Source organism: Ailuropoda melanoleuca, chromosome X (assembly GCF_002007445.2).
Source record: "Ailuropoda melanoleuca isolate Jingjing chromosome X, ASM200744v2, whole genome shotgun sequence".
Lineage (NCBI taxonomy): Eukaryota > Metazoa > Chordata > Mammalia > Carnivora > Ursidae > Ailuropoda > Ailuropoda melanoleuca.
The window spans coordinates 44,103,675-44,120,646 of record NC_048238.1 but is presented as its reverse complement, the minus strand read 5'-3'; the positions used below and the strand labels follow the sequence as shown (position 1 = coordinate 44,120,646).

Here is a 16,972-nt window from a genome sequence, read left to right as displayed (position 1 = left end):
CCCCTTGTTCCGCTCTCGCCGGAAGCCGGAAATCCCGTTAGGCCCGGACTTATTCTCGCGAGGTTTGTCGTACGCCCGGCCTGCACTGCGGTGTTTCCCGCGCGGGCTACCCCAGTTCCCGGGCGTACGGCGCGGCCTTTTGTACAGCCGCCGGCGCCGTCGCCGTCATGGGTTTCCTGAAACTGATTGAGATCGAGAACTTTAAGTCGTACAAGGGTCGGCAGATTATCGGACCGTTTCAGAGGTTCACCGCCATCATTGGACCCAATGGCTCTGGTGAGATAAACCTGGCTGCGGCCCTGCGCACGTCCCGGCCTGGACCCCCTAATCCGGTAGCAGAGTAGTACAACCCAGCCCATGCGACCTGAAATGTCACGAACCTTCACAGGTTCTTTTCCCTCCGGAGCGGGTTGAGGTCGAACCTGCTTTCCCCGCTTGGGTACTCTGACTCTAACCTCTTCCCCAGGTGCCACTTGTCTACTCTTTGCGCGGCCCCCGCCCCTGAGTGAGTGGTACGGGCCGTTCTGTACGTTACCCAGCCCACTGCCCCCTCCCGCCAAAAGTGGCGCGTCCGGAGTTGTCCGCCAGTCGCGGGCCGCGCAGTTCCCCGTTGGACCTGCTGAATCTGGCTACTTCCCCTGCCTTGTTTGAACTCTTCGGAAAGTGTGGGACCGCTAGTAGGCTTCCCAAGGCCTCCGGTCCCCAGCGGTACACTTTTCCCTCAGCCCAGCGCCCCCTCCCGCCTCTCTTTGGTATGCTCCAGTTCCTCCTTTTTTTTTTTTTTTTTTTTTTAAACTCTCCTCCCGAGGCGGCACTTTTGAATTTCTGACCCAGCGCTCCCGTCTCCAGCGGGAGTGCTTGGGGTGTCCACCCTCCACCTCCATTTCAGAGGTGGGGATGGTTCGAAATACCCCCTTTGTTATCACTGAGACCATTGAAAGGATTCATTCGCTCGCCAAATTTATTGAATGCTTACTGTTTTATAAGGAGTTGTTCAGGGTGCTGTGGAAACAGCGGAGAACAGAGTAAGCCTTGCTGCCAGTGGACTTGCGTTCCAGAGGGGAAAGACAATAATAAAGAAGGAGAAAATACGACAACTTTTGGCTATGATGAATGCTATACAGGAAATGAGGTTGATGATGGATGTGAGGGCGATCTGGCTGCGACATCTGTCACCCCATTGATCACCAGGGTTGATTCGGCTGATCTGGCTGGCTAGGCGGGTGTCCCCTTCCTCCCTCACCGCTCCATGTGCGTCCCTCCCGAAGCTGCGCGCTCGGTCGAAGAGGACGACTTTCCCCGATAGAGGAGGACCGTTCTTCGGTCAAGGGTATACGAGTAGCTGCGCTCCCCTGCTAGAACCTCCAAACAAGCTCTCAAGGAAATGAGGTTGATGGCATACAGTGATTTGGCTGGTGTCTTTAGAAAGAGCGGTCAGTAGATGCTGAATGGTGTATTCGAAAGTTGCTGAGAGAAGAGATCTTAAAAGTTCTCATTACAAGGGAAAAAATTGCTTAGGTGACGATGTTAACTTATTGTGGTAATCATTGTTTGATATATGCAAATAGGGAATCATGTTGTATACCTGAACTAATACAATGTTTTATGTCAGTTATATCTCAGCAAAACTGGGAGGGGGGGTGGGGGAAGGGTGGTCAGGTAAGACCTCGATTTCCTATCTTAACTCCTTTTCTCTAAATGATACCCTATTGGAGTGCCTGGGTAACTCAGTCCGTTAAGCGTCGGTTAAACTCTTCATCTCAGCTCTGGTCTTTATCTCATGGTGGTCAGTTCAAGTCCATGCCCAGCATGGAGCCACTTTTTTTAAGAAAAGTAAATAATACATTATGGATTCCTCCCCTCTACCCTCACAAGCAGTCTGTTTGGAATTCTGCTGTGTTCCTCCACCCCGGAGATGTTCTAGCTAAATCATTTCCTAGCATGAGGGGCTGCCCTTGCTGACATACCTCAAACTTACGAACCTTCCCTGGAGTTTTGCCTGTGGTTGGTGCTCTTTGTAGAGCAAGGTTTTTCAACAGCGGCACTGTTGACATTTCTAGCAAGATAATTCTTTGCTGTGGGGTTGGTCCTGTGCGTTGTGGGATGTTTAGCAGCATCCTTGGCTTTTACCCACTAGGTGGTAGCACCCCCGCCCCCCAGGTGTGACAACCAAAAATGTCTCCAGACATTGCCAGTGTCCCCTGGGAAGTGGGCCCTGCTTCCGTCTCACTTGAGAACCACTGGCCTAGAGGGCTAATGCTTGGGGCTCCATTCCAGTTTCTTAGGATTTTGGTGTGGTGGCCCCTGTTGAAAGAGCCAGAATGCACCTCTTGGCATTCACTCCTCTCAGCATGCGTAAATTTGTTTACCCAGCTGTTCCAAAAAGATGCTTAATCTGGACCTCCTCCCCCCCACTTCTTCAATGCCCACCTCCACAAGCCATTCCTTGGGTCCCCTCGGTGAATTACTCTTCTTCTCTGGCACACAGTAAACACTTGGTACCTGTTAATGTTTGTTTTTTTCTGTTTTGTATTCATGGGATATGTTTTTGTATCTTCATCACTGGTTTATGATTGCCCCCAAAAGAAGACATTCCTTTAAACATTTTATCAGTGTTCAGTTCATAATGCGTATTATACAAATGTTTACAGTATTGAATGATTGCTAGTAGGGAGGGCTTTGGTTGTGAGACGTTCTTACTACCCCTGGAGAGCATGGAGGAAGCCTGAAGGTTGGGAGTGGATGCCTTGAAGTCTGACTTCTGGTCTGCTTATTGTGCTAGTCCTGCTCTGATAAGGGAGATGGAGCTAAGAGTCCAGACCTGTGTTAGGATAGGGCTGCCATTTATGGAGCACCACTGTGTGTCAAGTACTTTATTTATTGGAACCTGTTACATTTAAATTCTCAGAATGACCCTATGAGGGAGATACCATTATCTTGGTTTTATAGGTGGGAAGACTGAGGCACAGTTATGATCACTTGCACACTGATTCTCAGAGGCAAGGTCAGAACCTGTAAAGCCTGTGCTTCTGCCACCTCAACCAGAACTGTGTGCCAAACATTATTTTAAAGGCTCTACCTATCAGTCATGGTTTTTTAGGCTTTCCAGGTGAGGGAATGGAAGGTCAGCTAAGAATTAGTGAAACTAAGGGACGCCTGGGTGGCTCAGTTGGTTAAGCATCTGCCTTCAGCTCAGGTCATGATCCAAGGGTCCTGGGATCTAGTCCTGCAAAGGGCTCCTTGCTCAGTGGGGAGCCTGCTTCTCCGTCTGCCTGCTGCTCCCACTGCTTGTGTGCACGCGCGCTCTCTCTCTCTCTCTCTCTCTCTTTTATCTGACAAATAAATAAAAATCTTTTAAAAAATTAGTGAAACTAAAAACTTGGTCTGTTGGACTAGGATTCGAGCTCTTTTTTTTTTTTTAAGATTTTATTTACTTATTTGAGAGAGGGAGAACAGGAGCGGGGGTTGGGGGAGAGCAGAGGGAGAGGGACAAGCAGACTCCGCACTGTGTGCGGACCGCGACATGGGGTTCAATCCCACCACCCCGAGATCACAACCTAAGCCTAAATCAAGAGTCAGACGCTCAATTGAATGAGCCCAGGCAGCCCTAGAACTCGAGCTTTTAATCACGATCTTGTACTGCCTCTGTGGAAGGGACCAGGCTGCCATTTGTATAGCTGGGTAGAAAGGTGTGGGAAATCAGGTCCTCAGTTCAAGGTCATATAACATGTTAGGGGAGAATCTTGAGATAGAATGTATAGAGATTAGCCTGTTCCCCACCCTCCAACCCCATTCTAAATTAAAAAAATTTTTTACCGGAGCCTAAAATGAAGAAAGTAACAATTGTGACTCCACTATTGAAAAGATAACCACTCTTTTTTTTTTTTTTTTTTTAAGATTTTATTTATTTGTCAGCACAAGCAGGGGGAGCAGGCAGAGGGAGAAACAGGCTCCCCGCTGAGCAAGGAGCCCGATGCAGGACTCGATCCCAGGACCCTGGGATCATGACCTGAGTTAAAGGCAGAAAGCTTAACAAACTGAGCCATCCAGGTGTCCCAAAGATAACCACTCTTAATGTTAAAAATCTTATTTATTTGAATAGTTGATTCATGCACACAATATAAAATTCAAAAAATTCCAAAGGATAGACAGTAAAAAGACACCCTTCCCTGACCTGTTAACCTGTTTTCGGGAAGCAACCACTGGTTACACTGTTTACATTTTCATGTATTTTTTCCTATGCCTTTGCCTCTCCCCAAGTTTTTATTATGAAAATATTCAAGCCTACATGTGTGTTTTTGCTTAATCATTTGAAAGTAAGTTGTAGACTTAATGACATTTCACCTCTAGGGATTCAGCATTTGACTCCTAAAATCATCATTTTCCTGTATCACCACTAGACTGTGATCATACCTGGGAAAACTAATTTCCTTGTTACCTAATTATTTAGTTCATATTCAAGCTTCCCTATTTGCTCCCCAAAATGTCTTTTGGGTTTTTGTTTTGTTTTGAAGGGAAACCAGAATCCAGTCAAAGTTTGTGCACTGCCTTTGCTTGTTTCTCAGTAATTGCTTTCTGGGGTGGTTGTCCAAACCTTTCTTTTTAGACATTGACTTTTTTTTTTTTTTTAAGATTTATTTATTTTGGGGCGGGGAGCGAGTGAGCGCGCGTGTGGGGGGCGAGGTGGGGGAGGGCAGAGGAAGAGAAGTGGATTCCTGATAAGCAGGAAGCCGGCTGGGACATGGGGTTTGATCTCACAACCCAGAGATCATGACCTGAGCTGAAATCAAGAGTCGGATGCTTAACTGACCAAGCCACCCAGGTGCCCCTAGACATTGACTTTTTGAAAAGATCAGGCTAGTTGTCTTGGAGAGCATTCCAGATTCTCCTCTTTGTCTTAGGATGATATCCTCATTGTGTCATTTACCATGTTCTTCTAACTGCTGTGTTTCCCGTAAACTGGAAGGTAGAGCTAAAGGCTTGTTTAGATTCAGGTTAAATATTTTTGGCAAGATACTTCATAGATGGTGATGTACGTGTCATATTATATCACAATAGGAATATGCCCTTTTTTTGAGATAGAGCGCACGTGCATGAATGTGCACCTGGGGTGGGAGGGGCGGAGGGAATCTTAAGCAGATTCCATGCTGAGTGCGGAGCCCCCATGCAGGGCTCAATTCCACAACCCTGGATCACGACCCAAGCTAAAATCAAGAGTCTGACACCCAATCAACTGAGATTCCCTGGTGCCCCTAGGAATATGCCTTTTAAAAAATTATAGTAAAATTTGCCATCTTAACGATTTTTTTTTAAAGATTTTATTTATTTATTTTGACAGAGATAGAGACAGCCAGCGAGAGAGGGAACACAAGCAGGGGGAATGGGAGAGGAAGAAGCAGTCTTACAGCAGAGGAGCCTGATGTGGGGCTCGATCCCATAATGCCGGGATCACGCCCTGAGCCGAAGGCAGACGCTTAACCGCTGTGCCACCCAGGCACCCCCATCTTAACGATTTTTTTAAGTGTACAGTTCAGTCATGTTAAGTATCTTCACATTGTACAACTGATCTGAACTTTTTCATCTTGCAAAATTGAAATTGTACTCAATAAACAGCAACTCCCCATTATTACCTTCCCTCAGCTCTTGGTTGGTTTTGTTTTATTTTGTTTTTTACTTTTAAACTTGGTTCAGGTCATACTATACTGCGTTTTATATCTGCTTATTTCTTCTATTGTGGGCATTTCCACATGTCATTAAAAGTTACAGAACAATCCATTGTGTGAGTATGCTGTTTCCTTAGATGCGGTTCTAGTCTTTAACTGTTCTGGTAATAACTGCATAGGGACTGTTTTTCTAAGCTGTTGAACTAAGGCTTTGGTAGGGTCAAGCAGTGTTTCCTGACTTGCCCTCCTTTGCTTTGCCCCCTACTCCCTTAGGTAAGTCAAATCTCATGGATGCGATCAGCTTTGTGTTGGGTGAGAAAACCAGCAACCTTCGAGTAAAGACCCTGAGGGACTTGATCCATGGAGCTCCTGTGGGCAAGCCAGCTGCCAACCGGGCCTTTGTCAGCATGGTCTACTCTGAAGAGGGTGCTGAGGACCGCACCTTTGCCCGTGTCATTGTTGGTGGGTGAGGCTGGCCAGAAGGCTCCCCTTGGGTCCTGGGAGGTGACTAGACTATTGGCTGGGATAGTAGGGAGGTCTGACCTTCAGCCAACTCATGCACTGTCTTGTAGGGGGTTCCTCTGAGTACAAGATCAACAACAAAGTGGTCCAGCTACATGAATACAGTGAGGAATTAGAGAAGTTGGGCATTCTCATCAAAGCTCGTAACTTCCTCGTCTTCCAGGTGAGTATTTTTAACAGTTATTGGCTGTCTGCTGTTTGCTGACCCTTGTCCCATCCTTAGTGGGCCTGTTCCATCCTGAGCTTCATCTCTCCCCTGAACTAATGTAGCAGCTTCCTCACTGGGCTTACTGACTCCAGTCTGGCCCCTTCCAGTTCATCTCTTAGGCTAGGTTCATCTTATGAGGGCACAGATCTGTTTCTTTCCTTTTTTTCCTTAAAGCATTTCAGTGATTTCTCATTGCCTTATGATGTGGTTGTCAAATTGTAGTCTCTGGATCAGCATCAACTGGGGACATGTTAGAAATGCACATTCTCTGGTTCCATCCCAGACCTAGAGACGTAGAGACTATGGGGTGGGGCCCAGCACTGGGTGTTTTACCAAGCTTTCCAGGTTATTATGCATGTTGAAGTTGGAGAACCATTGCTTTAGCATAAACTCCAAACTCCTGTCATTCAGGAAACATCCTTTGGTTCTTCCCCACCTCACTAGCCCCTCATCTGCCAGTGTTTTTCCCTTCCAGCCCTGCATTCCAGCCCCATTAAACCATTATAGTTCCTACAGTTCACCTGCTTTCTCTGGCCTTTGCATAGTAATTGTCCTTTACATGAAGTAACCTTCTTTCTCAACTTTCTTGGTTAGTTCTTCCCAATCTTTCTTTCTTTTTTTTTTTTTTTAAAGATTTTATTTATTGGGGCGCCTGGGTGGCACAGCGGTTAAGCGTCTGCCTTCGGCTCAGGGCGTGATCCCGGCATTATGGGATCGAGCCCCACATCAGGCTCCTCTGCTATGAGCCTGCTTCTTCCTCCCCCTCCCCCTGCTTGTGTTCCCTCTCTCGCTGGCTGTCTCTATCTCTGTCAAAATAAATAAATAAAATCTTAAAAAAAAAAAAAGATTTTATTTATTTATTTGAGAGAGAGCATGAGAGAGTGTGAGCACGAGAGAGTGTGAGCACGAGCAGTGGGGAGGGTTAGAGGAAGAGGGAGAAGCAGACTCCCTGCTGAGCAGGAAGCCTGATGTGGGACTTGATCCCAGGACCCCGAGATCATGACCTGAGCTGAAGGCATATGCTTACTCGACTGAGCCACCCAGGTGCCCCCTTCCCCATCTTTCAGACTCAGCTTAGATGTCACCTTTGGGAAACTTTTCTGGATAGACACCCCTACCAGTCTCCCACCCGCAAGCTTCTTTTAGTCCTTTTTCTGTGCTACTTCTGTCACTGCATGTAACACATGGCATTGTCTTTGCTTTTGTCCCTTTTGCTTCCTGTGCACCTCAAGAGGTAGGGAATGTGTCCCTAAAGCCAGTGTGAAATGTGGCATGTAGTGCAGGGAGAGGGTCAGTGACCTTTTTCTAAATGATCAAGTGGAAATGTGTGGAGGGAACTGGGCCGGCTAGGCTCTAAGCGGGGAGAGTGTTTTGACCTTTACTAGGGAGCTGTGGAATCTATTGCCATGAAGAACCCCAAAGAGAGAACAGCTTTATTTGAAGAGATCAGTCGCTCTGGGGAGCTGGCCCAGGAATATGACAAGCGAAAGAAGGAAATGGTGAAAGCTGAAGAGGACACACAGTTTAATTACCATCGCAAAAAAAACATTGCGGCTGAACGCAAGGAGGCCAAACAGGAGAAAGAGGAGGTAGGTGGCCGGGCTGCCTGTGGGCTCTGAGGGACCAGGGAGTCAGTAGCTTACTGATGCATCCCTGCTTCCATGCCCTTGTTTGCACAGGCTGACCGCTACCAGCGCCTGAAGGATGAGGTGGTGCGAGCTCAGGTGCAGCTGCAGCTCTTTAAGCTTTATCACAACGAAGTGGAAATTGAGAAGCTCAATAAGGAACTGGCCTCTAAGAACAAGGAGATCGAGAAGGACAAGAAGCGAATGGACAAGGTAGAGGATGAGCTGAAGGAGAAGAAGAAGGAGCTGGGCAAAATGATGCGGGAGCAGCAGCAGATTGAGAAGGAGATCAAGTAAGAGGCAGGCCTGGGCCTGCAACCTGTGGGAAACCAAGAGGCTGTGCTGTTTCCTAGGGCTCCTCTGAGCCTAGAGTCCAGTGCTCGCACTAGTTTGTCTTCCTCTTGACTTGCTTTGGCCAGAACCAAGCACATTTCTTGATTTGCATTTTAGAAAAACAGAACATTTAAGTACTCAGACTCTGGGTAGATGGGTGCTCATAAAAGAGAGGACTTGAAAGGGGTGGTGACCTTGGCAAGTGAAAGGAAGCGATGGGAGGCCCAGCTACTAGAGTGGCTGGGAGTGCTTTCCTGGAAGAGGAAAATGAGCTAGAAGTTTAAAGGACAGGAATTTGAAAAGGTTAGGTCAGATGGGAGCAACTAAATGGACACAGGGCGTTCTTGGGAGTTGTTCCTGAGGGGCCTGCCCGGGCTAGAGTGAGGCAGGGGTGGTAGCTTTACTTTATGGAGTGGCCAGAATGTAAGGCTAAAGCCATGAGTTCCAGGGAGTAGTCACACTGCCCCTTTTCTGAGGATCTGTGCAGCATCAGGTCCTTGTTCTTTAGGCAATTCCCTGAGGCTGGCTGGGGGCCTCAGGCCCCTCTTTGGGTAAAAAGCCTGGGAACCCTCCCTTCTCCCACACTGCTAACTGATTTACTCCTCTCCCCTTTGACAAAAGGGAGAAGGACTCAGAGCTGAACCAGAAGCGTCCTCAGTATATCAAAGCCAAGGAGAATACCTCCCACAAAATCAAGAAGCTGGAAGCAGCCAAGAAGTCCTTACAGAATGCTCAGAAGCATTACAAGAAGCGTAAAGGTGATATGGATGAGCTGGAAAAGGAGATGCTGTCAGTAGAGAAAGCCCGGCAGGAGTTTGAGGAACGGATGGAAGAGGAGAGTCAGAGTCAGGGCAGAGACTTGACCTTGGAGGAAAATCAGGTAAGCTCTGGAAAGGTTGGGGGTCGGATGGGAGATTGCTCTGCTGACAGAGGCTGATTCGGTTGGTTGTTCCTAATACAGGTGAAGAAATACCACAGGTTGAAAGAAGAAGCCAGCAAGAGAGCAGCTACCTTGGCCCAGGAGCTGGAGAAGTTCAATAGAGATCAGAAAGCTGACCAGGACCGGCTGGATCTGGAAGAGCGGAAGAAAGTAGAGACAGAGGTGGGCATGTGTTATGGGATGAGGGATAATGGGCCAGAGAAGAAGTGATGGTAGTCTTAACAGTAATGACAATAGCTAACAACTAGTGAGCACTTACTGGGTGATAGGCACTGAATTTTACATGTATCCACTCGTTTAATTCCTTGTTTTCCAAATGAGGAAAGAGTAGTGCAGATGTGAAGTAATTTACCTAAGGTCACATCACTATGAAGTGGCAGAACCAGGATATGAACGTGGGCAGTCTAGCTCTGAAACCCATACTCTTACCAAGTATACTTTGCTTACGGCCTTCCTAATAACAGTAGTAGTGATGGGGCGCCTGGGTGGCACAGCGGTTAAGCGTCTGCCTTCGGCTCAGGGCGTGATCCTGGTGTTATGGGATCGAGCCCCACATCAGGCTCTTCTACTATGAGCCTGCTTCTTCCTCTCCCACTCCCCCTGCTTGTGTTCCCTCTCTCGCTGGCTGTCTCTATCTCTGTAGAATAAATAAATAAAATCTTTAAAAAAAAAAAAAACAGTAGTAGTGAAATAATAACAATAATAGGTGTTATAGTGCTCCAGGAAGAGCATACAGTGTTCCAGGCATTCTGCTAAGTACATCCTTTAATGATCTAAAAGAAGGTGGTGGGCATTAATGTTAACAGCTATACTGTGCTAAGCACTTAATGTGTGCTCTATGAAGTGGAGGCCGCCTACATTTTGCAGATGAGAAAACAGGTGCAGAAAGGCCTGGAAAGCTTTACTTTACCTTGGTTTGAGTCTCCCTGATTGGTGAGGAAAATAGCCTGGGCAAGGTAGAACACCATGAGAGGGTCTCAGGGCTCTGGAAGGCCCATCAGTTAGCAGAGCCACACTGAACACTGTTGTTTATCTGCTTTTTAGTAGGTTTCCCCCATTGGTGACAAGATTGTCCTGGACTGTTGGGCTCTTGGATGAGTGGGCACATAGCAGGTATAAGCCAGGGCCCCATGGGTCCTGGAGTTAACCTGGTCATGGTGTATATTTTTCTTCCAGGCCAAGATCAAGCAAAAGCTGCGGGAGATTGAAGAGAATCAGAAACGGATTGAGAAACTAGAGGAATACATCACCACTAGCAAGTATGTGGCTCTGCAGCCTTTCTTTTTACTTCTAGGCCTCTTCTTGTGAACCCTGTCTGTCCTGCCCCTCTCCAGGCAGCATCCCCGGAGTCCCTCTCAGCCAGGAATATTTTCTCACCAGCCAGGGTAACCCCTGTGTTCCTTCACTTTGTAGGCAGTCCCTAGAGGAGCAGAAGAAGTTGGAGGGGGAGCTGACAGAGGAGGTGGAGATGGCCAAGCGGCGTATTGATGAGATCAATAAAGAACTGAACCAGGTGATGGAACAGCTGGGGGATGCCCGTATCGACCGGCAGGAGAGCAGCCGCCAACAGCGAAAGGCAGAGATTATGGAAAGCATCAAGCGCCTGTACCCTGGCTCTGTGGTAAGAGTGGAAAGGGAACTCATTACCTGAGCACCTACTCTCCCACTCACTGTCAGATAATTTTCCCAGCAGCCCTGTGAGGACAAGGTTGCTAATCCTTTGTTTACAGCTGGGGGAACAGGCTCAGAGAGGTTAAGTGATTTGCCCAAAACAGCACAGCTTATAAGTGGAAGAAGTACAGTTCAAACCCAACTTGTTCTGAATTGTGACCTCATATTCTTTTCATCACACCAGTTACAAAAAGCAGGTTTTGTCTTGCTGTGTCCACTCCTCTGTGGAAGGCGGGGAGATTGGACAGGCCTTTCAAAGGGAGAGGGGTCACAGGATAGGGATTAGTCTGCTAGGAAGTAATTGCAGGCTTCTGTATGATCTCCCTCGGCATGTACCAACCGATTCGTTTGCTTATAGGGACATCATTGGCTTTATCAGAGCTCTTGGCCTCTTGAACCAAATCTTGAGTTTCCAGGTTCCCTGAATATTATCTCTTTATTGCTGTAATTCCATCGCTGGGTTCATCTTAATTTGTTTCCACAAATATTTCCTGATCTGTCCTCTAGACACTGCTGGGAAGTTTATAAGGATGAATTAGGCTCATTCCCTGCCCTTGAAGATCTTACCTTTGATAGTTCTTAGGGAACCACGATTGGTTTAGAGGGCATGGGGACGTGAGCTGGAAAAAGATTTATTTTGCTGGGTGCTTGTGAGAATTTGAGGTAATGTATATGAGGTATCTGACATAGAGCCTGGGGCAGCAGTGGTCTGTGAAATGGTAAAAGTGAGGTTTAGAAAGATGCTTTTGGGGTTCAGGGTTGACTAAAATGATCGTTGCTTTGGGTCCAGAGTAGGCTTTTCCTCCATAACATGGAAGCCGTGTTCCTCACACAGATTTTGGTCTGCCACTTTCTGAGCTGGGAATTGGGGTTCTTGAGCCAGTTTCCAGAAGCCTCATGCTTCAATTTTCTCTTCTGACTTTCCTCAGTATGGCCGGCTCATTGACCTCTGTCAGCCCACACAAAAAAAGTATCAGATTGCTGTAACCAAAGTTTTGGGCAAGAACATGGATGCTATTATCGTGGACTCTGAGAAGACAGGCCGGGACTGTATTCAGTACATCAAAGAACAGCGTGGGGAGCCTGAGACCTTCTTGCCTCTTGACTACCTGGAGGTGAGGCTGGTTGGGATGGGGTCAGGGCAGTGTGAGAGGGCCCCTCCTCCTAGCCTTCCATTTTCTGCCACTTACTGAGCTGGTTCCATAGGTGAAACCTACAGATGAGAAACTCCGGGAACTGAAGGGGGCCAAGCTGGTGATTGATGTGATTCGCTATGAGCCACCCCACATCAAAAAGGCCCTGCAGTATGCTTGTGGCAATGCCCTCGTCTGTGACAATGTGGAGGATGCTCGCCGCATTGCCTTTGGAGGCCACCAGCGTCACAAGGTATGGATTCCCTTGTCCACACTGGAGCTGGAGAGCCCTTGTCCACATTAGTATTGGAGATTCTTCTATTCATCTTCTCCCCCTTTTTTTCTCTGTTTTCCCTACTCTGTGTAGACAGTGGCACTGGATGGGACCCTGTTCCAGAAGTCAGGGGTGATCTCTGGTGGGGCCAGTGACTTAAAGGCCAAGGCTCGGCGCTGGGACGAGAAAGCAGTAGATAAGTTGAAAGAAAAGAAGGAGCGGTTGACAGAGGAGCTGAAAGTAAGTCAAAGGCAGCACCGTCCCTGGGGGTTGGAGTCCTAAGGCTAGGCCGGCCAGTCCCTTTCTTATCCCCTACCCCTTCTCTCGTCGATTTCAGGAGCAGATGAAGGCGAAGCGGAAAGAGGCAGAGCTACGTCAGGTGCAGTCTCAGGCCCATGGACTGCAGATGCGGCTCAAGTACTCGCAGAGTGACCTGGAACAGACCAAGACACGACATCTAGCTCTGAATCTACAGGTGGGGCCTAGCCTTCATCCCTGTCCTCCAAAGCCCACCCTCACATTCCTGGATGAGGTTTCTCTGGGGGTGGGAACTTGTCCCATTTCCCTCCTCCCAGCCTGCTTCAGGGAACTGAGTGTAGCAGTCAGCCAGCCAGGGCTTTAGATCTCAACTCTGTAGGGTGGGAGGCAACTTACTTAATGTGTCGGTATCAGGTTTTCATCTATTTGTAAAATGGGAGTTAGAATTATCACCTGTTTTGTATCATTTTTACAAAGATTGAATGAACGCATACATGTAAAGTACTTAGACTGGTTCCTCGAACCCAGTAAGTGCTCAGTAAATATTAGATGCTATTATTAGCATCATTCATTCAGCAGATATTTGAGCTGTTTCGGAATGTGAACTGAAAGTAAGTACAGGCATTTTAGTCTCTGCGGGTGGGAGTTCTTCTAGGTGTGTTAATGTGCTTGATCATGGGGTGCTTCCCGAGACCAACCTGGAAGCATTATGTAAGATGTAGTATAAATATCCTTTTACCTTTTTTTTAAATCAAAAAGTCTGAATTCCAAGGGTTATAGATAAGGGAGTGTGGACCTATAATTGACGATGTTTATTGTGTGCCCAGCCCTGTGAATTGAAGCTGGCCGACTGGAGGCCAGGGAGGAAGCTGTGTGATGGTGGAACCTTTACTGGGCAGTTCTAAGCCAAGTTTTCTCAGCGTGTGGAGAGCTAGCTCTTCCTCTCCAGGGGCTAGTGTGCTCAGAGTGGCTCTTTCCTTCAAGGAGCCTGGTCTCTTTTTTCCCCTCAACCCTGTTCCCTGCAGGAAAAGTCCAAACTGGAGAGTGAGCTAGCCAACTTTGGGCCTCGCATTAATGATATCAAGAGGATCATCCAGAGCCGTGAGAGGGAAATGAAAGACTTGAAAGAAAAGATGAACCAGGTTGGTAGGGTCTAAACCATGCCAGCATATGCAGTGGGGCAGGACGGGGCTGGCAGCAACACTCTGACCCAGAGGACCTTTGCCCTCCCTCACTTCTCTCCTCAGGTAGAGGATGAGGTGTTTGAAGAGTTTTGTCGGGAGATTGGTGTGCGCAACATCCGGGAGTTTGAGGAAGAGAAGGTGAAGCGGCAGAATGAAATTGCCAAGAAGCGGTGAGTGGAAGTATAGGTACAAGAGGACTGGGGGCTGCCTTCGAGCCCCCAGCCTGATATCCTGGGAAATCACATGGCATCATAAGACAGGGAGCAGCTCTTAGAACGATGGGTGTTTACTGTAGGTCAGCTTTATAGAACAGGGACATGAGGGAGGCAGTGCGGCATAGTCTTGTGGTTAAGAGTGCCATCTTTATTTTTTATTTTATTTAATTTATTATGTCGGAGAGAGCATGTGCACGTGCCCGCACAAGCAGGGGGAGTGGCAGAGGGAGAAGCAGGCTCCCCGCTGAGCAAGGAGCCCTATTTGGGTCTCAAGCCCAGGACCCTGGGATCATGACCTGAGCTGAAGGCAGATGCTTAACCCACTGAGCCACCCAGGCATCCCAAGAGTGCCAGCTTTAAACGTGGTTTACCTAGGTTAGAATCACAGCTCCCCAGCTTGTTATCTTGGGCAGTGAGTGACTCAACCTCTCTCTCTCTGAGCCCCAGTTTCTTCATCTGTAAAGTGGGTTGATACCGATGCCTAGCTCATGGTATTATTGAGCAGATCAGATGAACTAGTCGTTCTAAAGCATTTAGCATAATACTTAGCACCTAACTAAGAGTAGTAAATGCTAGCTTTTATTATTGTCATTTTCCTGATAAGCAGTGGGGAGGGGTTGGGGAGGAATGAAGTTCTAGGTTGGAAGAATAGTAAGAACAAAGCAACAGTTTCTCTTCTCTTCCCCTCTTTAGTTTATTCATTCATTTAACAAGCTTTTCTTGAGTACCTATGTTGTACCAAGTTGTCCTGTGCTAGGTATTGGTGGGGAGATCAGGGTAAGACGGATGAATGTGACACAGTCTCTGAAAGAGGTCACCCCCTGGACCTCAGTCTTCAGTTCATGTAGCCCATGGCCCATATAGTAAATATTCATTGCCTTCCTACCCCCAAGCCAGGTTCCAGGGATATAGAATGGAATTGAAGACTGTCCCTGTCCTCAGGGAGTTATGGAATAATTAGGGAGACAGACAAGTAGATCAACAATTTCAGAGCAGTGTCCTTGATGCTATACTTGGGGTACATAGAAAATACAGAGGAAACATTTAGAGAACTTCAAGAGGAACAAGAGACCCAATAGAGAAATGGACAGAGGATGTAGTTAGCATTTCACGAAAGGAGAAGCACGCATGGCTGATAACTACAAATTGATATTCAGTCTTGTTCCTAATCAGAGAAATACAAATTAAAACAGTCTAGCAGTATTTGGTGAAAATAAGACTACATAAGCTCTGTGACTTAGCAAAGCCATTCCTGGGTATATATCTCAGAGAGAGTCTTGCCACAGGGTCACAAAGAGACACATTCAGGTTTGTCTGTCTTGGCATTATTTGTGGTAGTAGGATGTTGGTGGCAATATGGACAGCCATCAGTCGGGGAAAATATAAATTAAATGTGATGAAAATACAGACTATGCAATATTGTGTTGCAGTTCGAAGCAGGAACTGGATTTATAGGCAGTAACATGGATAAATTTATAACACTGTGTTTGTGTAAATTTAAAAACAAGCATATTTTACAAGGACATGCATTCTTAAGGCTATATATGTATGTCTGTATACACGTATGTCACTTTGGAGTGCATACTCACCATAGGGAAGATAATGGGAGTGGAAATCAGGGATTGAGCCAAAGGAGACAAGGGTCTTGCACAGACAGCGAACATCAGTGTGTAATGAACTGTGGGATATAATTAACTGCACCAAAAAGGGAGAAAGCCCAGAAAAGTGCAATAGAAATGAAGAACCTGTTCACAACTGTCAGGAAAGCTTTTACAGAACAAAGAGTGATGAACTAGATGTCTGTAGAGTGAGTAGGACTTAGCCAGCTGAGCAGCAGACGGAAGGGAGTTCCAGGCAGTGAGAACAGCATGCTCAGAGATGTGAGACAGTATGCCTTGTACTGGAAACTAAGTAGTTTTGAATGTCTGGAGCATAAAAATGGGGTCAGGAGGAAGACGGGGGTGGTGGACAGGTCAGCAGGGGCCAGATCACAGAGGGCTTTATGAGTCATGCTTAGGAGATTGGACTTAAAATTGCATAGCTCAAAATTACAGACTTAATTACATTCCATTTGGATTATAGTGACTAATAGGTTTAAGCTGCTAGTGTGACATCTGGCAGCATCTGTCACACCATACTGGGGGAGTGGGGAGGCAGTTGGAAATTAGCCCTACCTGGCCTGCTAGTATCCGGATGCTGGTTACATACTCTGAGTTTCTGAAGAGAGGGGAAGCAGGGCAATAGCAGAAATCTAGTATCTTCTCCATGCTTTTTTTTTTTCTTTTTTTTTTTTTAACTACCCAAGCTCTGCTCCTTGAAGGTTCTGGGATACGGGTGTGTTGGGGGGGTGGTAGTTGGAAAGAGTCAAAGCCCGTGAGCAAATATGAAGAGAATGCAGCCAGTATACCTCTCAATAATGATGGTAACTAAAATTAAGTACTTACTGTGTGTCTGGCATGCTTCTAAGGACTTGATGCGTATTAATTCATTAAAAAAATCTCCCAATAACTCTGAGGTAAGTACTATTATTATTTCTGTTTTACACGTGAGGAGACAGAGGTGTGGAGAGTATAACTAACTTGCCTGAGATTACACTACTAGTAAATGGCAGGGTTTGGATGCCTGACCTCTTTTTTTTTTTTTTTTTTAAGATTTTATCTATTTATTTGAAAGAGAGAGTGAGAGAGCATGAGCAGGGGGAGGGAAAGAAGCAGACTCCCCTGCTGAGCAGGGAGCCGAATGCGGGGCTTGATCTCAGGACGCTGGGATCATGACCTGAGCTGTAGGCAGTCCCTTAACCAACTGAGCCACCCAGGCACCCCCAGACCTCTTCCCACCACATTATATTGCGATGGTGCGATGGGAGAAGGAGCCTGGATTTTGGTGTTAGACCTGGCTTCCAGTCTCACATGTGCCCATTTACTAGCTGTGTGGCCTTGGGCAAGG

The 16,972-nt window shown here is 47.0% G+C and overlaps 1 protein-coding gene across 1 annotated transcript in view; it reads left to right on the top strand.

Annotated features, from left to right (window-relative positions):
- The first annotated feature begins 167 nt into the window (after nt 1-167).
- Nucleotides 168-16,972, top strand: part of SMC1A (structural maintenance of chromosomes 1A) — a 40,392-nt gene continuing 23,587 nt past the window's right edge. The window contains exons 1-15 of the mRNA XM_002926787.4: nt 168-276; nt 5,937-6,125; nt 6,236-6,348; nt 7,779-7,982; nt 8,073-8,311; nt 8,973-9,231; nt 9,313-9,453; nt 10,468-10,550; nt 10,705-10,912; nt 11,892-12,077; nt 12,169-12,348; nt 12,463-12,609; nt 12,707-12,844; nt 13,653-13,769; nt 13,875-13,981. Of these exons, the coding sequence (XP_002926833.1) occupies nt 168-276; nt 5,937-6,125; nt 6,236-6,348; nt 7,779-7,982; nt 8,073-8,311; nt 8,973-9,231; nt 9,313-9,453; nt 10,468-10,550; nt 10,705-10,912; nt 11,892-12,077; nt 12,169-12,348; nt 12,463-12,609; nt 12,707-12,844; nt 13,653-13,769; nt 13,875-13,981 (2,420 nt within the window). The remainder of the gene's footprint in view (nt 277-5,936; nt 6,126-6,235; nt 6,349-7,778; nt 7,983-8,072; nt 8,312-8,972; nt 9,232-9,312; nt 9,454-10,467; nt 10,551-10,704; nt 10,913-11,891; nt 12,078-12,168; nt 12,349-12,462; nt 12,610-12,706; nt 12,845-13,652; nt 13,770-13,874; nt 13,982-16,972) is intronic.